This window comes from Ranitomeya imitator, chromosome 8 (assembly GCF_032444005.1).
Source record: "Ranitomeya imitator isolate aRanImi1 chromosome 8, aRanImi1.pri, whole genome shotgun sequence".
NCBI lineage: Eukaryota > Metazoa > Chordata > Amphibia > Anura > Dendrobatidae > Ranitomeya > Ranitomeya imitator.
The window spans coordinates 105,199,390-105,227,045 of NC_091289.1; the positions used below are offsets into that span (position 1 = coordinate 105,199,390).

Genomic DNA, 27,656 nt, shown 5'->3' on the forward strand with positions numbered 1-27,656 from the left:
TGGCCTTGCAGCGGGGAGCACGGAGTCTTTCCCATCCAGTCTCCCACTCCATTCGGTTCAGCATGCACATTATCGGGCAGATGGTAGCAGCCATGGAAGCGGTTCCGTTCGCGCAATTTCACCTCCGTCCCCTACAACATGCGCTGCTGTCGGCGTGGAACGGGAACCTGTCCTCTCTCGACCGCCGTTTCATTCTATCTCCACAGGTCAGAAAGACCCTCAGGTGGTGGACGCTGAAGTTCTCCCTGAGCCAGGGAAGGTCTTTTCTCCCAGTGCAGTGGCTGGTGGTGACCACCGATGCCAGCCTCATGGGCTGGGGGCGGTTTTCAACCACCACACAGCACAGGGGCGGTGGTCCACTCAAGAGTCTTGTCTCCCCATGAATATCCTGGAAATACGAGCTATCAGGCTAGCGTTGTTCAGGTTTCACCATCTTCTGGCGGGTCACCCCGTCAGAATCCAGTCCGACAACGCCACAGCTGTGGCGTACATCAACCGTCGGGGGGGAAGCCGCAGCAAGACTGCCATGCTCGAGGTGTCCCACATTCTCCTTTGAGCCGAAACCAACCATTCGCCCATCTCAGCGATCCACAAACCAGGTGTGGAGAATTGGGCGGCGGACTTCCTCAGTCGCCAGGGTCTCGCCTCGGGCGAGTGGTCCCTCCACCTGGAAGTTTTCCAACAGATTTGTAATCGTTGGGGGACCCTGGACATGGACCTCATGGCCTCCAGGCTAAACAACAAGGTCCCACAGTTCATTGCCCGATCTCTCGACCCACGTGCCGTCGGAGCAGATGCCTTGGTCCTCCCGTGGCGTCAATTCCGCCTCCCGTAAATTTTTCCTCCTCTCCCTCTGCTACCGAGGGTCATCAAGAAGATCAGGGCAGAGGGGGTGCCAATGATCCTCGTGGCGCCGGACTGGCCGCGCTGAGCATGGTACGCAGAACTGGTTCAGCTTGTCGCCGACGTCCCCTGGCGTCTTCCAGATCACATGGATCTTCTCTCACAGGGCCCGATTTACCACCAAAACTCAGGAGCCCTGTCTTTGATGGCCTGGCCGTTGAATCCTGGATTCTAGGTCAAGCGGGTTTCACTCCCAAGGTGTCCTCCACCATGATCAGGACTAGGAAACCCATGTCCATGCGCAGTTACCACCGTATCTGGCGAATCTTCTTCGCATGGTGCGACACACATGGACGATCACCTCTGGCATTTTCCATCCCTTCCATATTGGAATTTCTCCAATCAGGACTAGAGTCGGGTCTCGCACTTAGCTCCCTCAAGGGACAGGTGTCCGCATTGTCTGTCCTGTTACAACGAAAAATTGCCAATAGATTACCGGTTAAGACATTCTTTCAGGGAGTTTCCCGTGTGGCGCCTCCCTACAAGATGCCTTTTGGATCCGTGGGATCTTAATTTGGTCCTTGGAGCCCTTCAGGAGGCCCCCCTTCGAACCACTGCAGGACGTCTCTCTGACCTTCCTTTCCTGGAAGGTAGTTTTCCTAGTGGCAATTACATCCATCAGGCGTGTTTCGGAGTTGGCGGCACTTTCCTGCCGACCTCCCTTTCTGATTTTTCACACGGACAAGGCAGTCTTGAGGACTTCTCCTTCTTTTCTGCCCAAGGCCGTTTCCTCTTTCCACCTCAACGAGGAGATTATTCTGCCTTCGTTCTGTCTGGCTCCAATCCATCGCATTGAGAAAGCTCTGCACACTCTCGACGTGGTGAGGGCCCTTCGACGGTATGTCTCACGGACGGCTCCCTTCCGCAAGTCGGAGGTCCTGTTCGTACTTCCTCCCATAAAGACTTCCTAGAGATAGTTCGGCGACACAGGGAGCGACCGGATTAACGCTTTACGGGTAAAAAGGCCCTGGAATCAAACTATCCTTTTTCCGCAGATCTGGTCAAAGATTGGACGGAACCACCGCTGGTAGATCCTCCGGTATCGCTTTTGGCTACCAAAACGCTTTTATCAGTACCTGATGGGGCTTCAATTAAAAATCCCACAGAACGCCAGTTAGATTCTCTGGCGTGCTCAGTGTATGAAGCCTCAGGTTCCTCCCTATCTCCTTCCTTCGCTGCGGCATGGGTCGCCAAAGCAATGGTTTTCTGGGCAGATGCTCTTGCAAAATCCATTCAGGACCAGGCTTTTCCGTCTGAGGCGGCAGGATCTCGCTAAACAAATTCCAGTCCACACCATCAAAGTAGGCGGACGCCTGCTTCTTTTTCAACACGTCTGGCTTTCAGTCATCCACGACGAATGGGTCAGAGACCTGGTGTCTTCTGGTTACAAAATATAATTCTCCGCCTCCCCTCCAGCACGTTTTTTTTCCCTCTAGTCTCCCAAGTTCAGGGGCTCAATCTCGCGCACTTTACCGCGCCATCGAATCCCTCCGCCAAAACGGGGTCATCGTTCCGTTTCCGGAGCACGAGAGATTCAGAGGTTTTTACTCAAACCTCTTCGTCGTGCCAAAAAAGGACAGGGCAGTGCGCCCCATTTTGGACCTGAAGCTCCTAAACAAGTACGTAAAAATACGGCACTTCAGGGTGGAATCCCTTCGGTCGGTCATCTCCTCAATGGAGATAGGGGAGTTCCTAGCATCAATAGACATCGAAGATGCTTATCTAAATATCCCAATCTTCCAGCCACATCAAAGGTTCCTCTGTTTCGCCATACAAGAGGACCATTTTCTATTCACGGCCTTACCCTTCGGTCTTGCCACTGCGCCCAGGGTATTCACAAAGGTCATGGCGGCTATCGTGGCCATTCACTCCGGAGGAGTGGTCGTCTTGCCAAACTTAGACGACCTCCTGGTCAAAGTTCCGTCTTATCATGCCTGCGAAGCAAGTGTCCGCATTACCTTGGATTCTTTTTCGCGCCTGGGCTGGTTAATCAACTTGGACAAGTCCTCCCCCGTTCCAGCCCGACGGGCATGATCCTGGACACGTCCAAGGGGCTGGTTTTACTTCGTCGGTCCAAGGCCCAAGCGCTTCAGCAGGGAGCCCGGACGCTTTTGTCGCCCTTGTCCGCAGTCCATTTGGTTTGCCATGAAGATCCTGGGGAAGATGGTGGCCGCAATGGAAGCGGTTCCCTTCGCTCAACTGCATCTCTGTCCCTTACAACAGGCCCTGCTAGACAATTGGGACAGGAATCCTTTAACTCTCGACCGACAATGTCCTCTGCCCCCGCGGATCAAGCAAGCGCTCAAATGGTGGACTTTGAAATCATCTCTCAACCAGGGGAGGTTTTTTCTCCCGATCCATTGGCTGGTGGTGACTACCGATGCCAGTCTTCTCGGTGGGGGAGCGGTGTTTCGCCACCACACTGCCCAGGGGCGTTGGACGATTCGGGAGTCGAAACTTCCCATAAACATCTTGGAGATCTGAGCGATCAGATCTGCCCTGAGACATTTTCACTTCCTGCTCGCGGGTCACCCAATTCGAATTCAATCGGACAACGTCACAGCGGTGGCGTACATAAACCATCAGGGGGGTACCCGCAGCAGGGCGGCGATGCAGGAAGTCTCCCACATTCTCCGTTGGGCCGAGACCAACCACTCCTCCATTTTTGCAGTGCACATTCCAGGCGTCGAGAACTGGGCGCCGAATTTTCTCAGCCGTCAGGGTCTCAACTTGCGGGAGTGGGAACTCCATCCAGAGGTTTTTCAACAAAATCTGCCTTTGCTGGGGAACTCCGGACGTGGACCTGATGGCGTCCAGACTTAACGCCAATGTTCCCAACTTCATAGCACGTTCTCGGGGCCATCGGGGTGGACGCACTGATATCCCCATGGCACCGGTTCCAATTCCTGTACGCGTTTCTTCCACTTCCTTTGCTGCCGAAAGTAATCCGAAAAATCAAGATAGAGGGGGTTCCTGTGATCCTTATCGCCCCGGATTGGCCACGTCGTGCATGGTATGCGGAGCTCGTTTACCTCGTATCAGACGTCCCCTTGACCGCCCAGATCTGCTTCGCCAAGGACCGATCTACCACCGGAACTCAGTGGCCCTACGTTTAACGGCTTGGCTGTTGAAACCTGGATCCTAACTCAAGCGGGTTTCTCCCAGCAGGTCATCCCCACCATGATCAGCGCTCACAAGGCGTCTTCCGCTCGCATCAATCACCGCACCTGGAAGGCCTTCTTCTCATGGTACAGGCTCTGCGGTCGTCCTCCCCTCGATTCCCTCCATTCTGGAATTTCTCCAGTTCGGCTTGGATTCTGGCCTGGCGCTTAATTCCCTCAAGGGTCAGATCTCAGCGTTATCGGTGTTGTTCTATCGTAGGATTGCTGCTAACTTGCAAGTCAGGACCTTTATTCAAGGGGTCTCCCACGTGGTATCCCCCTACAGAATTCCGTTAAGAGACCTGGGATCTCAATTTGGTCCTGAGCGTCCTTCAGGAATCTTTGTTTGAACCTCTGCAGGATGTCTCGCTGACCATCCTTTCCTGGAAGGTTGCTTTCCTTGTGGCAGTAACCTCTATCAAGCGCGTCTCCGAGTTGGCTGCACTATCCTGCCGGGCGCCTTTCCTTTCCTTCCACCAGGACAAAGAAGTCCTATCCCAATCTCAGCCTTTTCTCCCTAAGGTGGTTTCATCCTTCCACCTTAATGAATATATCATTCTTCACTCCTTCTGCCCACAGCCGAGACATAGGGTCGAAAAGGCCCTTCACACCTTGGACGTGGTACGGGTCCTCAGGAGGTACATTTCTAGGACTTTCCCTTTTGCAAATCGGACTCCCTCTTTGTGCTCCCGGAGGGGCACAGAAAGGGTTCAGCCGCTTCTAAGGCCACGATAGCCGGATGGATCCGATCAGCTATCCAAGAATCTTATCGGGTCAGGGGCAGACCTATCCCGGCAGGGATTAGGGCACGCTCTACTCGGTCGATGGGTGCTTCCTGGGCCATCCGGCACCAGGCAACGGCGGAGCAGGATTGCAAGGCCGCAACATGGTCTATCCTGCATACTTTCACAAAGCACTACAATGTTCACACTCAATTTTCCGCGGATGTGGCCCTTGGCAGACTTATTCTGCAGGCGGCCGTCGTGCATTTATAGTTAGATGGTACACGGAGTTATTTGGTCGTATTGTTCCCCACCCAAGGACTGCTTTGGGGCGTCCCATGGTCCTGTGTCCCCCAATGTGGCGAATGAGAAATAGGAATTTTTGTGTACTCACCGTAAAATCCTTTTCTCCGAGCCACTCATTGGGGGACACAGCACCCACCCTGTTAGCCTTACGGCTCGTTACTCTTTTGGTTCTTGACTTTCTCGGACATGTTATACTCTAATGTTATGTTATATATTGTTATTATTCTCCTACTGCTTTTGCACTGAACTGGGTCTCTGGAAGCCAGCATGAGGGTGTATACTGCAGGGGAGGAGCTAACTTTTTGTCTCAACTTCGTGTCAGCCTCCTAGTGACAGCAGCATAACACCCATGGTCCTGTGTCCCCAGTGAGTGGCTCGGAGAAAAGGATTTTACGGTGAGTACACAAATATCCCTATTTTTCATTGGATCTAACCTACAGTTATAGTATTTCTCCTTCGCCACATTGGGGGACACAGGACCATGGGTGTTATGCTGCTGTCACTAGGAGGCTGACACTAAGCTGAGACAAAAAAAGTTAGCTCCTCCCCTGCAGTATACACCCTCATGCTGGCTTCCAGAGACCCAGTTCAAGCTTAGTGTCTGTAGGAGGCACACTGGATTTAATTTTCTCTTTTTTACTGGACGAAGGGGCGACGGAACCTTTCAAGGCTCCGATCTCCCCGAACCACCAACAGGCGAGCACGGGAGTTCACCTCTCCGTATCCTCTCCTGCGACGTGGGATGCCACTGCCTGAGCTGATTTTTGGGGGCGACGGGCCTTTTCTAGGGACCAATCTCACCAACCCCCCTTACAGACGAGCACATGGAGTGTCCTCCTCGTATCCTCCTCTGCAACCAGGTCTTTATTGCCGGACATCTGCCCTGCCCACCAGGTTTTCCCTCGGCTGTCCAGAGGCACCTTACTTTGTGGCGTCCGTGCAGCCCCCACTGCATCACCACTGATTCTGCGGTTGATGGAAGGAGGCGGACGGTTCCTCTCCACCCCCCTTCTCAGGGGATTGTGGATGGAGGCTCCCCAATCCCTGCACCATCCTTGTCTTCAGATCCCCGGGCACAGCTCACCCATGTGCAGCAGGAGTCGGCATTCCCCCTCTTTTCTGGGTAAGTGCCTCAGGGAGGGGGGGGTCGGCTGCTCTGCGGTCCGGAGGGTTCCCGTTTTACTAGCGGCACGTTTTTTGGGGGGCCCCTTAGACTCCGGTGCTCAGCGGCTGCGCGCCGGGTCGAAGCCGCAAATTTAGTCCCCGACTTCGGCCTAGCACAGGCCGCATCCTGATAGGCTCCGCCCCCCGTTTCGCGTCATCCTTCGGCGCCGCCCCCTGGTCCTGGCGCTTCTCGCTCTCTGCGAGATCTCCTCACTCACTCAGCGGCCATCTTGGATTTTTCATCTGCACGCCGCAGCTCCAGCCGCAGCTTCCCTCTCGTGCAGCGTTTTTGATCGCTGACTGTCTCCAGCTCCACCGCCGCCTCTCCTCTTTCTCTCTGCGGGACACAGGACCACGGGTAAGGAGACCACGTCAGGTTCTCCCCTGCAGCGCCGCCCTCGCTTCCTTAGATACAGACCCTGGTCTATCTTACATTAGGGTGCACCATGTCCCAGTCAAAGACTAAAAAGTCCTCAAAGGTGCATACTACCTTTTTCTCTGCGTGTACCACCTGCCAGGCTCCACTTCCTCGGCCTCAGATTTCTCCCCTCTACTCAGCCTGCGATGCCCCAAGTGCCCAGGAGCCCTCCACCGCCACCGAACCCGGGGTAGCTAGTCCCCCTGCGTGGGTCGCCTCTCTGTCTCAGTCCGTGGATTTTTTTAGCCAATGCCGTCAAATCCATTCAGAACCCCCCTGGGGAGCGGGGCAATCCTTTTCTTGGGTTAAGAAATCCCTCCATAACAGGGGAATCGTCAGCCAGCAGGGGCCGCTCTCTCCGGAAATAGGCACGGTCATCCAGAAAACGGATCCGCACTACCTCTCCTGAGCACTCTCCTCGCCACTCAGCTTCTGGCAGCTCCACCTCTCGCTCACCCTCTGTAGGGGCTCGTAGTGTTCACGACTCTGAATATGAGTCTGATGTATCCTTAGACCCGGATGCTCCGGAGTTTAAATCTACAGTGGACTCCCTCATTGAGGCAGTCAATCACGTCCTCAAGGTGTGGACGATGACCCTAGCTCGGCTCCGGACCACTCAGTCTCCTTTACTAGGGCCAAACGTTCTCATAAGACTTTCGCCTCTCACCCAGATTTCCTGGATATAGTCAGGCGACAAAGAGAGCGTCCGGATAAGCGTTTCACGGGCAAAAAGGCCCTGGAATCGAAGTATCCTTTTTCCGCAGATCTCATTAAAGACTGGACGGAGTCCCCTTTGGTAGATCCTCCGGTTTCACACCTTGCTTCCAAAACTCTCTTATCCGTTCCAGATGGCGCTTCAATTAAGAACCCCACAGAACGCCAGCTAGATTCCCTAGCTCGCTCAGTGTACGAAGCCTCAGGTTCTTCCCTATTTCCCTCCTTCGCCGCAGCTTGGGTGGCCAAGGCGATGGTTTCCTGGGCAGATGCCCTAGCAAAATCGGTTCAGGAGCAGGATCTCCCATCTGAGGTGGCGGACCTTGCCAAACAGATTGCCATGGTTGGTGATTACGTGATGTACGCATCCCTCGATGCAGCGAACTGTGCAGCAACGGCGGCCTCAAACGCCATCACCATCAGAAGAGTCATTTGGCTCAGAGATTGGCGCTCAGATTCCTCCTCTAAAAAGTCTCTGATTTCCCTTCTTTTCAGAGCGGGCGTCTTTTTGGAGAAAAGTTAGACCAGCTTATTTCTGACACTACAGGGGGAAAGAGCAAGTTCCTTCCCCAACAGAGGCCCAAGGCTGCCTTTCAGCGCCAACCATACTTTCGTTTTCGGCCCTTTCGTAGCAGTCCATCCTGATCCAATCCTGCCGCCTGTTCCAGATCGGACCGATCCGCTCGCTCAGACAGAGACGTTCGTCCCTCTTTCAGGCCAAATCAGTCCTGGCGAGGAAAGCCCAGGCAACCCAGAACCAGAGGGTCCAGGCCTGCCAGATTCCCTTCGCAATGACTCGGGAACTGTTCCAGTCGACACCACCAAAGTCTACTTCTTTTTCAGCAAGTCTGGCTCTCCGTCGTCCACAACAAATGGGTCAGGGATCTGGTGTCGTCTGGCTACAAAATAGAGTTCCCTGCTCCCCTCCAGCTCGGTTTTTTCCCTCTCGCCTCCCCAGTTTGGGGGCTCAGTCTCGCGCCCTTCTTTGCGCCATTCGTTCCCTCCGCCAGAGCGGGGTCATTGTTCCGGTTCCGGAACACGAGAGGTTCAGAGGTTTTTACTCAAACCTCTTCGTCGTGCCAAAAAGGGACGGGAAATTGCGCCCCATTTTGGACCTGAAGCTCCTGAACAAGTATGTAAAAGTTCGACATTTCAGGATGGAATCGCTCCGGTCGGTCATCTCTTCGATGGAGAGAGGGGAATACCTGGCATCGATAGGCATCAAGGATGCCTATCTTCACATTCCAATATTCCCGCCACATCAAAGGTTTCTCCGCTTTGCCATCCTAGAGGACCATTTCCAATTCACAGCTTTGCCCTTCGGTCTTGCCACGGCGCCCAGGGTATTCACGAAGGTCATGGCCATTCTTCATTCTCGAGGAGTGGTCGTGTTACCTTACTTAGACGACCTCCTCATCAAGGGTCCGTCTTATCAGGCCTGCGAGGCAAGCGTCCGCATTACCTTGGATTCTCTTTCGCGCCTGGGCTGGCTGATCAACTTGGACAAGTCCTCCCCCGTTCCTGCCCATCGGATCTCCTTCCTGGGAATGATCCTGGACACCTCAAGGGGACTGGTCTTGCATCCTCGGTCCAAGAGCTTCTGCAAGGAGCCCGGACGCTCTGCCATCCTCGCCCGCGATCCATTCGGTTCGCCATGAAGATCCTGGGCAAGATGGTAGCCGCAATAGAAGCGGTCCCCTTCGCTCAACTCCATCTCCGCCCCCTACAACAGGCTCTGCTGGACAACTGGGACAGGAGTCCCTTAACCCTCGATCATCCTTGCCCTTTGTCTCCGCGGATCAGACAATCCCTTGTATGGTGGACCCTGGGTCCATCTCTCCTCCAGAGGAAGTCCTTTCTGCCGATCCGCTGGTTAGTTGTAACTACCGACGCCAGTCTACTCGGCTGGGGTGCGGTGTTTCTTCACCACTCTGCCCAGGGTCGTTGCACAGTGCGGGAGTTGAGGCTCCCTATAAACATCCTGGAGATTCGTGCGATCAGACTCGCTCTGAGACGCTTTCACTCCCTGCTCGCGGGTCACCCAATCCGAGCTGGGAAGCGGACTTTCTAAGCCGTCAGGGCCTTGCCTCGGGGGAGTGGGAACTCCATCCAGAGGTTTTTCGGCAGATCTGCCTTCGCTGGGGGACCCCGGACGTGGATCTGATGGCGTCCAGATTGAACACCAAGGTTCACAATTTCATTGCTCGCTCTCGGGATCCCCAGGCTATCGGAGTGGACGTGCTGATATCCCCGTGGCATCAGTTCCAACTCCCTTACGTGTTTCCTCCGCTTCCCTTACTGCCGAAGGTGATCTGGAAAATCAAGACGGAGGGGGTTCCGGTCATTCTGGTCGCTCCGGATTGGCCTAGTCGCGCTTGGTACGCGGAGCTCGTTCAGCTCGTGGCCGACGTCCCCTGGCGGTTACCAGACCACCCAGATCTGCTTCGCCAAGGGCCGATCTGCCACCAGAGCTCAGGGACCCTACGTTTAACGGCGTGGCTGTTGAAACCTGGATCCTAACTCGAGCTGGTTTCTCTCAGCAGGTCATTCCCACCATGATAGGCGCTTGCAAGGCATCTTCCGCTTCCATCTACCACCGCACCTGGAAAACCTTCTTCTCGTGGTGCAGACTCCGAGGTCATCCTCCGCTCGTTTTCTCTATCCCTTGCATTTTGGATTTCCTTCAGTCCGGTTTGGATTCCGGTTTGGCGCTGAGTTCCCTCAAAGGTCAGATCTCAGTGTTATTCCAACGTAGGATCGCTGCCAACCTTCAAGTCAAGACTTTCATTCGGGGGTCTCCCATGTGGTACCCCCCTACAGAATGCCGTTAGAGACCTGGGATCTCAACTTGGTCCTGGGGGTTCTTCAGGAACCTCCGTTTGAGCCTCTTCAGGACGTTCCGCTTTCTGTCCTCCTGGAAGGTTGCCTTCCTTGTAGCTGTGACGTCCATCAGACGGGTTTCAGAATTGGCCGCTTTGTCCTGTCGGGCTCCTTTTCTTGCCTTCCACGAGGACAAGGTGGTCCTTCGCCCATCTCCGGCCTTTCTTCCTAAGGTGGTCTCAACTTTTCACCTTAATGAGGACATCATTCTCCCTTCTTTTTGCCCGCAGCCAAAACACAGGGTCAAAAGAGCCCTTCACTCCCTGGACGTGGTACAAGCCCTTAGGAGGTACATTTCCAGAACGGCTCCTTTCAGGAAATCGGATTTTCTTTGTTCTCCCGGAGGGCCACAGAAAGGGTTTGGCTGCGTCTAAAGCCACGATAGCCAGATGGATTCGATCTGCTATCCAGGAATCCTACCGGGTCAGGGGCAGACCTATGCCGGCGGGGATTAGAACACACTCCACTCGGTCAGTGGGTGCTTCCTGGGCCATCCGGCACCAGGCAACAGCGGAGCAGGTTTGCAAGACCGCAACGTGGTCCAGCCTGCATACTTTCACAAAGCACTACAATGTCCACATTCACGCCTCTGCGGATGCGGCCCTTGGCAGACGTATTCTGCAAGCGGCCGTTGCGCATTTGTAGTCAGATGGTACACGGAGTTATTTGGTTGCATTGTTTCCCTCCCAGGGACTGCTTTGGGACGTCCCATGGTCCTGTGTTCCCCAATGTGGCGAAGGAGAAATAGGGATTTTTGTGTACTCACTGTAAAATCCTTTTCTCCGAGCCACTCATTGGGGGACACAGCACCCACCCTGTTAGCCTGTTCGGCTTGTTACCTTTTTCAGTTTTTGACGGTTTTTTTCTTTTGGACATATTATACTCTGTTACTTGCTATTTTGTTATTATTCTCCTACTGCTTTTGCCCTGAACTGGGTCTCTGGAAGCCAGCATGAGGGTGTATACTGCAGGGGAGGAGCTAACCTTTTTTGTCTCAGCTTAGTGTCAGCCTCCTAGTGACAGCAGCATAACACCCATGGTCCTGTGTCCCCCAATGAGTGGCTCTGAGAAAAGGATTTTACGGTGAGTACAGACAAAAATCCCTATTTTGCTTTTCCAACATTTTAAGGTCCTCCCTTTTGGGCAACCACTCACTCATGATTGGCATCCTGGGCAGTCTCTGCACTGCAAGATTGCTTCATGGACTTCAATGTATACCTTCACAAAGTTCTGTTACTATCAGAAAATGGCATTCTCTATGGCTAGCCCGGGCCACAAGGCACTCCAAAATGCACTATGCTGGTCCCACAATGGGTTTAGTTTTTTCTCCCACTTTTGGGAAAACATTCCCCGCTGCTGTGGCCTAAGAGTATTTACAAAAAATGTGTGAACCATAAAATTATTTTCTCGGTTCTATTAGGGGCACTGATCCTACTCTCTCATTGGCTCTTCCCAAGCCTGGAGTTTTTCTGGCTATTTATTACTTTGGTGATTGGGATAGGGGTTGTGCTTGTTTTGTGTGTGTGGTTTTTTTTTTTTTTTTTTCAAGGTTTTTGTTATTGAACACTTCTTTACAGAGTGACTGCCCTAAATATTCTACGACATAAAATATTCTCATTAGGAAGTTCTTTGGGAAGAGCAATGCTTGTAACTGACAAGATATGCTTGTAATCTCCTGATCTCCATATAGCTGTGATTGCTGATGGCCCCCAAATATTGTTTAGTTATGCAAAGTCTTTACACGAATCAGCTCAGAGTAGCAGAAACGCAGTATATGCTTTAATTCCACTTTTAATAGCTGCATAGCACTGACTCTCCATGTAACAAGCACTTCTTACAGTAATCCCTTATGTATGTAACCATAGGATGAGGCGTCAAAGAATCTCTCTCGGTGTGAAGATCTGGAAAAGCAAAACAGGTTATTACATGACCAGATAGAGAACCTTAGTAAGAAAATGGTGACCTCTGTTCAAGAAGGAGCTCTTAATGTCTCGGTGAATGAAGAAGGAAAGTCACAGGAGCAAGTTATGGAAATTCTCAGGTACATCAATTAATTTTGTGCTTCGCCTATTCGATTTCCACCTATCGGAAGAACACTGTGGTGTCAAGAATCGTGGCTGCCGGAAAGGAAAAACAGCTGAAGCATGCTAGCAGATCTCTGGTCTTAGCTGTTGGAATTTTTACCCAGTTGGTGTTTTTGGGTTTCTTTCTTTTTTTAACAAAGAATAGCAGGTTTACCCAGAATCCTTTGCAGTAGGCGGAGCTATGCAAATCATCTCTTTCCACCCCTGTCTAATCCACAGCGCTTGGAATCGCCAAGCGTGCAATGCTGTGGATTAGTTTCTAAATTTACACAGCCAACCAATTCCTACCTGTGGACACGTGTTTCGGGCTTTAGGCCCTCATCAGCACAGGGCTGGAATTGGTTGGCTGTATGGGGTGGGGCTCGGTGAGCAAGCGATACATACATGTATGTAAAACTGTGTATTAACCATCTCACGGTTTCATGCTCTATTAGTCGTAGTGGGATGCTGTCTTTTATTCGCTAGAATTGAAGTGAGACGTTCCTGCATTGACAAGTAACAGCAGACCTAATGGTTACAAAGTTGTAGGGAGTGGAGTGGCTGAATGAGGGTTGTTTTGGTTTTGTGATAACCATTTTTGTCTTTGTAACCTCCAGGTTTGTGAGACGGGAGAAAGAAATTGCAGAGACAAGATTTGAAGTTGCACAGGTTGAATGTTTGCGCTACAGACAGCGGATCGAGCATATGGAAAAAGAAATTAATGAACTGCAAGACAGCTTGAATGCAGAACGTGAAAAAGTTCAGGTTGGGATTGTGCAAAATGTTCATTATCGGAAGTCTTATCTGCTCTATGAAACATGTTATGGGAAAGTATCCACCAAAAACACATGCAGCAAATTTCTGTGTCCGACAATATCTTCACATGAATACACCCTTATAGCAGGCTAGAAAAATCAGACTTTTTCATGTTGCAAATCAACTCATCTAAGGCCCTTTTCACACATAAGTTTTTTGCCATCAGTCCGTTGGATTGATGGGTCTGTCGCAGATTGTGAAAAACTGATGCGAAGGATCCGTTTTTTGCACGGATCCGACTAGCGGATCTGGCTAATTGGATCGGAGCGTGCTCAGTTAAAAAAAAGCAGAATCCGTCGTCGGATTCCGTCATTTGACGGATCTGGCGCCATAGGCTTCCATTCTAGCAAACGACGGACGGTGACGAATTCGCCGCTGTCCGTTTTTCGACCTATACAAAAAATGTTACTTTGTCCGTGGTATCCAGCCGCAAGACAAACAATATTCGACGGATCCGGCAAAGGACAAATAAAACGTGATTTCATCCGGACGGATCCAGCAGTATCAGTCGCCGGATCTTTTTTTTTTTTATTTCAAATTTCTACGGATTGCGACTGACTGCAAAAAAACTGGTATGTGAAAGGGGCATAAGGTGACCTTGTTTGCATTAAACAATATTTGATCACTGCAAATAACTTTCGCAGGATTTAATCATTCCAGAAAATGTAGGGGGCAGTCTTTACATGTAGAGATTTGGCATTTTGGATGTGTGAATGGGAACGGTTTCTCTTTCTCCTTTGCCTCATTGGGAGACACAGACCGTGGGTGTATGCTGCTGCCACTAGGAGGCTGACACTAAGTGATACAAAGAAAGTTCGCTCCTCCTCTGCAGTATACACCCTAATGCTGACCCTCAGCTAACCAGTTCTTGCTTACTGTCTGTAGGAGGCACACGGGTCTGTTTCAGACCCCAACGTTTTTTTTATTTTTTACTTTTCTGTAAATTTTTAATTAACGGAGTGAAGGGGGGCGACAGATCCTTTCAAGATTCCGATCTCCCCCGAACCGTCAACAGGCGAGTATACCTCCCCGTACCCTCTCCTGCGACGTGGGAAGCCATGCCTGAGCTCACTTTAAGGACGACGGTTCCTTCACTGTCCCGATCTCCCCACACCAACAACAGGCGACCACATAGTGTCGCCTCCTTGTATCCTCTCCTGGAGCCAGGCCTAATGGCAGACAACTGACCCTGTCCATCTGGGGACTGAATTCCGTGGATGTACAGAGCCCCCTTTCTATGGCGTCCGAGCAGTCCCCACTGTCCCACCACTGTGAAAGCGGATGGCACAAGGAGGCGGACGGTTCCTCTCCACCTCCCTAACAAAGGGATGATGGATTGAGGTTTATCCCTGCACCGTCCACGCTGCACAGAACAGCGCTGAAACTCACATCCGTGTCGGCTCCATGCCGGGACGCTCACCGATGGTGAGTGAATCCATCTTCAGAGTGATATCCACATGCTGACAGGCAGCCTCAGCCACTTCCTTTGGCCCACCTCCCTGAGGTAACGCTCCGACCGGCTGCAAAAATTTAGCCCCCGGCTTCAGCTGATGTGTAGGCCGCATCCCGGAAGCCGTGCCCGCACGCCTGGAACACCCCTCACTTCTACCGCCGGTGTCGCCCGCCGGCTACAGAAATTTAGATCCCGGCTTGGGCCTATTCAATATCGTGCCCGTGCTCCGCCCCACGAATTGTTGCTTCTCGCTCTCTGCAAGATTTTATCAACTCTGCAACTCCCGGTGGCCATCTTGGTCCACCCGGCCGGCTCACACTGGGGCGACAGTTTTTGCATTAAAGGGCCACATCGACTCTACATCAGTACCCGTGTAAGGAAGTACCTGGTCTTAAAGGCACACAACCAGTATTCCCTGGTCTTAAAGGCACACAACCAGTATTCCCTGGTCTTAAAGGCACATGACCAGTATTCTCTGGTCTTAAAGGCGCATGACCAGTATTCCCTGGTCTTCAAGGCGCATGACCAGTATTCCCTGGTCTTAAGGGCGCATAATCAATCCGAGGAGCCCTCCGTCGCCGACCCCAGCTTATCACAGAGTACCTAGTTCCGCTCAGTGGACTTCGTCACTGACCGCAATCCATGGTTCTCTGACCAAGAGATTGAATCCCTCCGTGTACCCTCTGTGGCTCGGAGTGCTCGCAGGACCGATATACATGGTCCCTATCCTACATGGGAGCCGTCAGATAGCAGGGCCCGCATGTATTCTAGAAACGTACAGGCATCTAGAAAACGTTCACTGGTCTTAAGGGCGCATAATCAATCCGAGGAGCCCTCCGTCGCCGACCCCAGCTTATCACAGAGTACCTAGTTCCGCTCAGTGGACTTCGTCACTGACCGCAATCCATGGTTCTCTGACCAAGAGATTGAATCCCTCCGTGTACCCTCTGTGGCTCGGAGTGCTCGCAGGACCGATATACATGGTCCCTATCCTACATGGGAGCCGTCAGATAGCAGGGCCCGCATGTATTCTAGAAACGTACAGGCATCTAGAAAACGGTGGTTTTAGTTTCCTGCTCCCTCACCAATGATTTAATGACAACAAGGCTCTGAATATGGATCGGATATTGCCTGAACTTGCCAGAGCTTCAGAGAAGATTAACCAATCTCGGTACATTGACGAAGACTCTGGTTCTGCTCTAGACTACGCAGTGTCCCTCATAAGGAGACTAAACTCCCTCATAGAGCATTTGCCATTCAGTCCGGATAAGCGATTCACTGGACAGAAGCCTCTACGTGGGATGCCATGCCTGGCCTGATTTTTAAGGGCGACGGGTCCTGTAAAGGCCACCGATCTCCCCACACCATCAATAGATGAGCACACGGAGTGTCGCCTCCATGTATCCTCTTCTGCATCCAGACCTAACACCAGACAACCTGTCCTGTCCACCCGGAGACCTGAACTCTGTGGATGTACGAGCACCCCCTCTGCATCACCACTATTTTGCTGATGATGCAAGAAGGCGGACAATTCCTCTCCACTTACCTGGTAAGAGGTTGATGGATCGAGCTTCCTAATTTTTATCTCTGCTCCGTCAAAAGAGAGCGGCGATGGCAAGAGACTATGACCTCCTGAATGCAACCGCGCATTCTGCCACTTGGCAGATTAACCTGGTAGAATCTCCTATGGTATACCTACAGTATCCCCTGCCCGATGTGTCATCAGTTAAAAATACCACGGACTGTCAGATAGCAAATCTGGTTCGTTCTGTCTTGCGGCTTCAGGTTCAGTGCTCTATCCTTCCTAGCCGCCGCATGGATTGCTAGAGCAATGGTCTCTTGGCTGGAGACCATAACTACCTTGATTCACACCTGTAACAACTGGCCAATCAAATCTTTTGAGCGGGAGACTGACAAAGGATTGTATAAGGGTTGTCCAGCACAGTCTAGATCTAAGGGATCCTGGTTCCAAAAAGAGGAACGAAAAGTAAGGCCAACCCTGTACCTCAAACTTCTAACAACCTTTAACATGGTCCTCCTTCTTCGGATGGAGTTCCTCTGCTCAGCCATTACTTCAACAGAAAAAGGTGCAGTTTCTGGCATCCATTGACATTCGGGATGCTTACCCTCTTAAAAAATTCCTTCGCTTTTCCATTCGTGAGCAGCATTTTCAAGTCACGACCTTGTCCTTCAGCCTTGCTACCGCACCCAGTGTGTTCGCAAGGGTCATGGCGGATGTCATGGTTCTCTTGCACCCTAGAGGCTTGCTCGTCCTGCCCTGTTTAGTCGACTGTCTAGCCGCCCTTCCAGGACTACGCTGAGTCGTCTATATCACTTGCGATACCCTCTCACCTGGGCTGCCAGCTAAACTTAGACAAGTTCTCCTCATTCACAGCCCAGCAGATATCCTTTTTGAGGATGATCCTGCACACTTCCAGAAGGATGGTAATTCTCCCTCGAGACAAGGTCATAGCCCTTCAACTGGGAGCTCGCGCACTTGATTACTCATCCCCTCATTTCATTCGATTTGCTAGGAGGGTTCTGAGGAAAAATGGTGACAATGGAAGCGGTTTCCTTCGCTCCTCTCATTTTCAGCAAGTCAAACAGACGATAGTCACTGAGCTCCTTCTTCATCCAGGGCCTTTCTCCCAGTACAATGGTTATTAGTAACTACCAATGCCAGTCTTCTCCCTATCATTGCTCTGGAGATCCGAACGGTAGTCCTACAGCACGTCCACTGCCTTCTGGCGGGTCACCCCATCCGAATTCAAATGGACAATGCCACGGCGGTGCTATACGTCAATCATCTAGCAGGTACCCACGGTCAGGCGCAATGACCGAGGTACCTCACTTTCTCTGATGGGACGAGATCTATCATTCGGTGATGTCAGCAGTGTATATCACAGGAGTAGAACTCTGGACGGCAAACAAATTCAGCCATCAGGGTCCCGCCTCAAGTCAGTGGGAACTTCACCCCGAAGTCTTCCATCAGATCTGCCTTCACTGGAGCTCTCCAGTTGTAGATCAGATGGCTTCCAGACTGAATGCCAATGTACTTGAGTTTGTGGTTTGGCCTCGAGATCCAAGAGCCATCGCATTGCATGCCCTGGTTCTTCCGTGATACCAGTTTCCATAACTCCCCTTTCACTACTTCCGAAAGCCTTTCGGAAGCAGATAGGGCCCCAGTGAGCCTCCGAGATCTGCACTGACCACGTCAGTTTTTTGGTTTGCGGAGCTAGTATCTTTCTGCCTTATTGCAGCAAAACTGCAAGTAGTGACCTTCTCACAGGGAGTTTTCACACGTAGTTCTTACCTATCGCATACCGTTAGATCATTGGGACCTTAATGGTCCTAGGATGCTTACAGTAGACTCCTTTTCATCCGGGCAGACTTTACTATCCGGGAAGGTCGCCCTTTTCTCTGCGATATCCTCGCCCTGACGAGTCTTCGGAGCTAGCTGCTCTGCTCTTTGACTTTTTTTTCCCTTATTACCTTCAAGGCAAGGTTGTTCTCAGGCCATCCCTTGTTACCAAGGTGGTATTGTATTACCACTGTTATGAGGGCATAGTTCTTCCCTCATCTCTTTTGGCTCCAGTCCACAAAATGGAATGAGTTCCTCATATTCTGGATGAAGTGAGTGCTCTGAGTAGGTTCGTCTCGAGGACGGCGTCCTTCCGAAGGTTGGACGCTTTATTTGGGCTTCCTGACGGTAAGAGGAAGGCTTCCTGACGTTTTCAGGAAGGGTTTAGCCGTTTCATCGGCCATGTTAGCCTGGTGGATTCGTTTCACCATCCAGGAGTCCTTCCGTGCTAGATGTCAGCCTATCTCCCTGTCTATCAAGGGTTCTAGGCACCAGGCGTCGGCAAGGCACACCTGCAAGCTTGCGGATTCGTCCAGTCCGCATGCAGTCTTGAAGCACTATAATTCCCACACTTCCACAGATGTAAGTCTGGGCAGGCGGACTCTGCAGGCCGCGGTGGCGCACTTGTAAGTAGCGGTTACACATGGCCTGATCTGATGTTGACCCCACCCAGGGACTGCTTTGGCACGTCCCACTGTCTGTGTCCGCCAATGAGGTGAAGGAGAAATAGGGATTTTTGTGTACTCCCCTTAAAATCCTTTTCTCCGAGCCATTCATTGGGGGACAAAGCTCCCACCCTTGTTAGCTTATGCTTGTTTTTATTATCTGACATGCTATACTCTCATAATATGACATGCTATACGCTCATATGTTATTGATCTCCTACTGCTTTTGCACCGAACTGGTTAGCTGAGAGCCAGCAGGAGGTTGTATACTGCTGGGGAGGAGCTAACTTTCTTTGTATCGCTTAGTGTCAGCCTCCTAGTGGCAGCAGCATACACCCACGGTCTGTGTCCCTCAATAAATGGCTCGGAGAAAAGGATTTTACGGTGAGTACACAAAAATCCCTATATAGTTGGAATTGTCAGAATCTGGAATTTCCTGCCTACCCCAAGATGTAGTAATGACAAAAGGCTAGATGCTTATCTGCTCAGAAATGGCTGTGAGGGGTTTAATTCAGCAATGAATGATGTGTGATCTGTTGGGTTGATGGACACGTCATTCTTATGTATGTTGATTCATATTGATAATGCGGTGTGCTGCAATAATTTATATAGCAGTGACAGGTCTGCTGACAGAGACCCGAAGTCCACTGTAAGCATAATCTGAACAACTCTCTATGTTCACTTCTAGGCCTCTATTGACAAGTTATTGGCATATTGGTAAACTGCTCATTTTATGGGACTAGTGTGTTCCAGTCTGACACTTTTTTTGTTTTCTAATAAATACAGGTAACTGCAAAGACTATGGCTCAACATGACGAGCTAATGCGCAAAACAGAAACCATGAATGTTATAATTGAAACTAATAGATTATTAAGGGAAGAGAAAGAAAAGCTGGACCAAGACCTGCAGCAACTGCAAGCCAAGGTAAGTCCTACCTAATTTGCTTTTACAAAATGGCTGCTGCCAAAAGGAAATTGATTGTGCTTTTATTTAAATAAGTCAGCTGAGTATGTGGGGAAAAAAGCAAATGCAATAAATATATGATCAGTTTTTCATTATAGATGTAGGAGAAATATCTGTAAGAAGGGGCTTTGTAAATTCATTGCATGATTTTGAAGACTAGTTTATTTCCACACTTAAAGTAAATGCATTCATTTGGGGCTAAGAATCATTTCTGCAATTTGGTTTCATTAAAATTGTAACCGTTCGCACTCTTTAGCCTCTGTTTCACTGTCTCTTACTGGCTGCACAATGAGTTAGCCGAGAATCCATCAGCTGTTCTGACAGTCTGAGAGTTGTGGAGAGCATTTAAAGGGAACCTGTCACCCCCCACCCCCACCGGCGTTTTTAAATAAAAGAGCCACCTTGTTCAGCACTAATGCTGCATTCTGTGAAGGTGGCTCTCCTTTCTGTGCTCCCTTCCAACGCTGCAATATTAATTTTTATAATTTTCGCGTCATACCTTTAGTCTGTCTGGGGGGCACGTCTTTTCCCCCAGACACAAACGCCTCCCAGCCATCAGTCAGCCCCTCCGGGTGTCGCCTCCTCTGTCTTCAGTTATGTACCGGGCACCTGCGATGTGCTTTTCTTTTTCGGACATGCGCCGTTTGCGCTGCTCTTCGACTCACATCACCTGATGGAATTCATATCGCGCCTGCGTGTAGCCGAGGCCTGAGATCCCACCCCGTAGTGTGTATAAATCAGAATGCACTACGGGCGGGATCTCGGGCCTCATCTTCCCATCCCAAAGAACAGTCTTCTCATGTATATTGTTCATGCTTTTTGGGGTGAACCCTTCTCCAGACAACCTCCTCCTTTGCTCTTGATTCCTGTTCCTTGGACGCTTTATTGGAGGAGCATAGAACCCATGGGTGTTGGCAGCTGCCAACAGAAGGCTGGCACTATGATAACAAAAGTTGCTTCCTCTGCAGGCTTTGCCCACCTACCGGCACCATGCAAACCCCAGCATCCCCCCCACCACCACCACAAAGATGAAAAGCTATGGTGCTGGACTTCAGGACAGTTGAGCATTTTCCCTTTGCCCCTGACCAGTCACTTTCCCCACCCTCTGCCCTCCTTGCTCATATTCTAAATGCGTAGCAGTACTATTGCTTCACCGGATAACCCAATAGTATGTGCATTTGCTACTTCTGTGATGCCATCGCTGGACCTTATACGCTGATTTAACCTCGAACTTTTGCAGTCTGACAGCTGTGTTGGCCTCTCACCCATTTTGCAGCTGGGCCTATCCGCGCAAAAACTTCTCCTCTCTCATTTCCTGTTGAAGCTCTCTCCCACCCCACCATCTTTTATCCATCACTGCAAAGAAGTCTGCATCACTTCAGATATCACAGCCCTAATTGGTGCATGCACCTAGTATTTCAGTGACAACGGAGAGAAACCAACGGCCCAGTACCTCACAGCACCCAGCGACACTGACTCTTCAGGGCCTGATCGGCACTGTCCATCTCAGGGACTCACACCAGCCTCCTTTTGTTACCCCCTTCTTCTGGAAGCTATCTCTTTCTGTCTTTCTTGCTAGCATCAGCCAGGCTAATCTCCACTAGTTGCCTTTTTTTGCATGCACAGTTGGCAATTGCATGTTTCCCACTGGCCAGCTGGTTGCTATCTGCACCCACCCACCAGTAACGCCACAGACCACACTACCTCCCCTCACTCAGGAAGGGTGTACCCTCTGGTACTCTGACAGCTTCACATGGAGAGTCAGACTCACCAGCATAGACTCTTCAACATAGCAGATAATGAAACTAACTAGGCAGTTGCATTGTAGTTTCCCTTTCTGACCTCCTTCTTTGGCCACATCCCCCAAAGTTCCTTCTACTTATTTTCCTTCCCGGATGCCAACTTCTTGATAGAGGAAGATCCTTCCTCTCACTCAAATGTGTATTAGGTCACTGGTGAACTTTCTAATCGAGAAACATAGTTGACAGCCTCGTTTAGGTGGTCAATTATGCCTTATAAATGAAGAACGAGTGCTCTTGTCCTCTTTGAAGGGGGCCAAACTCACCAATAGAAATTTCTGTAGCCATTCCGAGGTCCTTCCAGGGATGGGAAGTGCACCAACTGTTTGAGACCCAAGTGGCTGTCATTTATCCCTTCTTGGCTGAGCTTCTCCCTAAATGTGCTATTTCCTTAACATGGACTCTCCTGTACCTTACCTTTCCAAGTCCCCTGCCTTGCCACTGATGGTTGCTGCCTATCTAAAAGAGCTGACAGATAAATGCATTGAGTATCTGGAAAAGTCAGCTTTTGAGGCTTCTGGCTCGATGTTTACTTTTGCTCTTTGCAGCCGCTTTCGTCTACAAAACAATCTTAACATGGTCCATGTAGTTGTCATGGCATCCTATCCAATGCCCAGGCTCCTAAACTTTATGACTTGACCAACCAGATTACACTCTAAGGTAAATTCCTCATCTGCTGGTAAACGGCAAGACGTTCTGCTCAAACCTCCTGGCAACGTGTTATGCTGAGGTCTTTGGCTTGAAGGCAACCAGAAAAAGACTCTATTAACCAGCAAATATGGGCTTCATCTTCAGGTTAATAGCGTTACTAACCTGTCTGGCACCTGCACGTTTCTGAATTATCCGGGCACAAAATGAACTTTATTCTCCAGCAGCATTCAGTTTGTCACTGGGCCAGCAAAGGTTCAGTCACCAATCTGAGTATAGAGAACGGTTGCTGTAACCCTCACCCCAGCCCTGACTGACCCTCGCTCTGCATAATGTCCGGCTGTCAGTCAGGACCTGGGGCGCTTTTACAGTCACCGCTCTCTATACTCCAAGCGGTGACTGAACCCGCGCAGCTCCCTGGAGTTTTCGGCTACGTGCAGGCGCCGGGCAGGTTAGTAATGCTATTAACCTGCTGATTAAGCCCATATCTGCAGGTTAATAGTGTTTTCTCCTACGCCTCATTGGGGGACACAGGACCATGGTGTTATGCTGCTGCCACTAGGAGGACACTAAGTAATACAGAAAGAATAGCTCCTCCCCTGCAGTATACACCCTCCTGCTGGCTCCAAGTGAACCAGTTCTTGCTTAGTGTCTGTAGGAGGCACTTGGGTCTTTCAGACCCCACCGTTTTTATTTTTATTCTATTTTTCCCTTAAAAGAGAGAATGGGGGCGATGGATCTTTTCTAGGTTCCGATCTCCCCTGAACAATCAACAGGCAAGAACGCGGGGCGTCCCTCCCCGTACCCTTTCCTGCACCATTGGATGCCAGCCTTGAGCTCACTTTACGGGCGACGGTTCCTTCGCGTACCGATCTCCCCCCTCCATAGCATGCGCCCACATGGTGTAGCCCTCCATTTACCTCTCCTGGAGCCACGTGCTTGGCCGGACATGATGTTTATGGCGTCCATGCAGCTCCCCACTGCATCACCACTGTTATAGCACCACCCCCCCCCCCCCCCCAGGGGACTCAAGACTCAGGACCTGGGTAAGCTGCAGAAACATAGCTTAACCCTTCCCCTGCTAGTAAGCGCCAAGCTTCGGCAGCACAAGTTTGCAGAGCTGCGACCTGCTCCAGTCTGCATACGTTTACCAAACATTACCAAATTCATTCTCAGGCCTCGGTAGATGCGACCGTCGGCAGATGCATCTGTAACCTGTGGGTACAAGGAGCAATATTACAGTTGATTGTTCTCCACCCAGGGACTGCTTTAGGATGTCCCATGGTCCTGTGTCCCCCAATGAGGCGTAGGAGAAACAGGGATTTTTGTTTACTCACCGTAAAATCCTTTTCTCCGAGCCAATCATTGGGGGACACAGCACCCACCCTGTTAGCCTAACGGCTTTGGTTTTCTGTGTTGGTTTGGATTTGACATCGTTGATCCTGGTTAAATGTTAAGCTCCTACTGCTTTGTAAGGCTGCTTTCACACTAGCGTCGTACTACGCACGTCGCAATGCGTCGTTTTGCAGAAAAAACGCATCCTTCAAAGTTGTTTGCAGGATGCGTTTTTTTCTCCATAGGCTTGTATTAGCGACGCATTGCCACACGTCGTGCGACGGTTGCGTCATGTTGTGGCGGACCGTCGGCACCAAAAAACATTGCTTGTAACGTTTTTTGGTGCGTTGTGTCCGCCATTTCCGACCGCGCATGCGCAGCCGGAACTCACAATGGGGCAGCGGATGCGTTGTAATAATGCATCCGCTGCCCCCGTTGTGCTGCGTTGACACAGGATGCGTCGGTACGTCGACCTGACGCATTGCGACGGGCTGACGCTAGTGTGAAAGTAGCCTTACCGAACTGGTTCACTTGGAGCCAGCAGGAGGGTGTATACTGCAGGGGAGGAGCTATTCTTTCTGTATTACTTAGTGTCCTCCTAGTGGCAGCAGCATAACACCATGGTCCTGTGTCCCCCAATGATTGGCTCGAAGAAAAGGATTTTATGGTGAGTACACAACAATCCCTGTTTTTGCTGGTGGCAGGTTCCCTTTAAGGCATGAAATACAGATTCAGCCTTCCAGAAAACCCTTGCAGACTTTCCTGTTGTGGGCTCTCGCCTGTTTGGACCCAGATTATCTGAAATTATTTTGGAAACTGCTGGACGCAAGAGCACCTTATGTCTACAGTCTAGGCCTGTGAGTGTATGTGTGTTTTTCTTTTGTTTCTATGCCTCCAATCTGCATATTCTTTATTTCAGATCCGGAAACTTGAGGCAAATATATTACCACTGCAAGAATCCAACTCTGAATTAAGCGAGAAAAGTGGTATGCTACAGGCAGAGAAGAAACTGCTGGAGGAAGATGTGAAACGCTGGAGGGCCCGAACACAGGTATATAACTGAAGGCCAAGTTATAACACAAATATTTATTAACTGCGATGAGTGTTTCTGTTGCCATATGATCTTTGTAGTTTGTTGCCGCTAAAATGCCACATTGTATAGTAATTGTATTCTCCCTGGATGTGTGAACTCCTATTTATCTTCTTTTGTTTTTATTTACCATCGTTTTGTTTTTATCCCCCCTATCTACTGCTAGTAATGTACTTCCAGTTTGAAATGTGACACTTTCCTAGGGAAGGCTGTTTGCAATACACACATTTAGCGATCCATACCTCCATTTGGTAATAGGTACACATGGCCCAGTTTGAGGCTTCTTTATGGAAGTATCCACTTGCCCTTGTCCAGCAAGAAACTGCTCTTCACCTGGTCTTCTCTTCTGGTGGTGATTGTTACTCAACTAAGCACAGACCTCTAATTATGTGCTCTCCTAATATGCCATAATTTACTGATGTGATAAGTGAATCTCCTGGGATTCCCACTTTTTCCATAATATATAACCATTAAAGGGAATCTTTCAGTAAGATCAACACTCCAGAGCTCCATGAGAATCTGCCTCCAAATCGTCTCTTCAATGAAAGGAAAGGGGTGTTACCAGTGTGAGACATGTAATAACTAACAGCTGTCTGCTCGCCATGTCTCACACTGGAAAATAACCTTTTATTTAAAATGAGCGCTGAAGGCCGACTCTTGGGTAGATATATGTCAGACCCATAGATCTTAACAACTTGTTTACATATTAAGAAAAATGTGGATTCATCTGGAATAAGGCATCGGACCACGGATATCAATGCATCATTTTACCTGGCTTTCTATGATCTGCATGCCCATATAGACAGCTTAGGATAGTGGACCCTGCAGGCATATTCCCTTTAAGGGGGCCTTATATTTCAGTATGTCTGATTCTTTATTTCTCTGACAGGTCAGCCACAGCAAGGGATAATGAGCATGGTCTTTCCCTGTCTTTAAGTAAAACTGTTTTTTTTTTTTTTTCCTCATTCTAAGCACTTACTTAATCAACAAAAAGATACTGATGTGGAAGAGTATAAGAAGCTGCTTTCTGAAAGAGAGATTAATACTAAACGTGTTCAGCAATTGACGGAAGACACTGGGAAACTGAAGACTGAGATTGCAAGGTAAATAGATTTTTATGGGAATATATCCTTTTAGGACTAGTGCTTCAATACCCAGAAACAGGTGCCATAATGTAAGTGCATCTTCCACCCTCCTCCCAACACCTTCCTCTCCCCCACACCCCAAAAAAAGAGGTCAAATATTAAATCTGCAACTTGTCCTGCCAAACGCAGTCTCTTACAATCTACATTCATGGGAAAAATTGTCTCTTGGTATAATGATGTATAATAGCAAATTGTATTGTGGTACTGTGTTAGCCAGAAAAATCGATGTGAATATTTTTCTGCTCAATGGCTAACCAGAAAATAATCAATAATCTCTTTGTATAAGATATATTAAAAAATAAATTAAAAACCTTGGCACTTAAAGTAGAATGAAAGTAGAAAAAGTTTTGGAAATAAATAATTCACCACCAATTACTATCAGTGAAGTTAGATTTGTCCCTCCTTACTTTCATCCCCACATTTCAGACCCTTTCATTATGGGAAGCTGTGTCACGTGGTCAGGCTGGGATTGCCATTCCCCTGTGCAGGCAGCATGTCAGTCTCTGACTTCCTGCCATCTACCGGATATCTTTCCCAATCCCTTCTGTGAGCTCAGTGACACTCCTCTCCTCCCCACCCAGCTCCACCATCTGCATGTTCCTCCACGTATATCTGCCCTGTCTAAAGGTACCTTCACACTCAGCGACGCTGCAGCGATACCGACAACGATGTCGATCGCTGCAGCGTCGCTGTTTGGTCGCTGGAGAGCTGTCACACCGGCAGCTATCCAGCGACCAACGATGCCGAGGTCCCCTGGTAACCAGGGTAAACATCGGGTTACTAAGTGCAGGGCCACACTTAGTAACCCGATGTTTACCCTGGTTACCAGCGTAAACGTAAAAAAACAAACACTACATACTTACCTTCTGCTGTCTGTCCCCGGCGCTCTGCTTTCCTGCACTGACTGTGAGCACAGCGGCCAGAAACCAGAGCAGTGGCGTCAGCGCTGTGCTTTCCGGCTGGCCGGCGCTCACAGCCACTGCAGAGAAGCACAGCGCCGGGGACAGACAGCAGAAGGCAAGTATGTAGTGTTTGTTTTTTTTTTTTACGTTTACGCTGGTAACCAGGGTAAACATCGGGTTACTAAGCGCTTAGTAACCCGATGTTTACCCTGGTTACCAGTGAAGACATCGCTGAATCGGCATCACACACGCCGATTCAGCGATGTCTGCAGGAAGTCCAGCGACGAAATAAAGTTCTGGACTTTCTGCAGCGACCAACGACATCACGGCAGGATCCTGATCGCTGCTGCGTGTCAAACTGAACGATATCGCTAGCCAGGACGCTGCAACGTCACGGATCGCTAGCGATATCGTTCAGTGTGAAGGTACCTTAAGAGACAAGGAGAGAAGCAATATTGAAGACGAGTCCATATGGCGAATAATTGCAGAATTCGAACACCAGAGCTCCCAGACTCCCTGTACTCCAGCTTCACACTGCTCTCAAATGCCTCCTACTTATAAGAACTGACAGCAAGCAGAAGGCTTATGGGACTATGTTACTGAAGATTCCGCTCCCAACACTGCTATATGTGGCCAACATAGAGAAATGAAAGAACGGCACCAGGGTCATATGCGCTATTTTATATGGTGGATCCGTAAGTTAGACCAACGTGCATTTTTGCAAAATGTCGGGTAATAGGTGCTCAGCATAAAACAATGAATGAAATAAATGGAAGCTGAAGAAGAAATGCGGCACTCACTTGTTTGCATTGATTTTATAGTTTTTATTACACCATTAAAGGTTTAAACAAATTCAGTCCATGGGAGCGGCAGGTACTCCTATATGTGGTAGCAATACACTGGAATGTCCACTGTGTGAGTTAGAGCCTAGGGAACACCCAGGTACGGTGACCTGAGAGCAGGCCCTGGCCTGTTTCCTCCCTGCATGTGATGCACAGATCTAATGCCCTGTGATCAAGGCAGAGATAGCATCCACATGGTTGGCATTAGGCTATGTGCACACGATGCGGATTTGCTGCGGATCCGCAGCGTGTTTTTCCGCGCAGAAACGCTGCAGATCCCCACAGTGATGTACAGTACAATGTAAA

The 27,656-nt window shown here is 50.0% G+C and overlaps 1 protein-coding gene across 2 annotated transcripts in view; it reads left to right on the top strand.

Annotated features, from left to right (window-relative positions):
• TPR (translocated promoter region, nuclear basket protein) overlaps positions 1–27,656 on the top strand; it is a 196,935-nt gene that overhangs the window by 106,152 nt on the left and 63,127 nt on the right. For both annotated transcript variants that reach the window (XM_069737241.1, XM_069737242.1), the window contains exons 26-30: positions 12,134–12,309; positions 12,949–13,096; positions 19,413–19,550; positions 24,291–24,422; positions 25,434–25,564. In XM_069737241.1, coding sequence (XP_069593342.1) covers positions 12,134–12,309; positions 12,949–13,096; positions 19,413–19,550; positions 24,291–24,422; positions 25,434–25,564 — 725 coding nt within the window. The remainder of the gene's footprint in view (positions 1–12,133; positions 12,310–12,948; positions 13,097–19,412; positions 19,551–24,290; positions 24,423–25,433; positions 25,565–27,656) is intronic.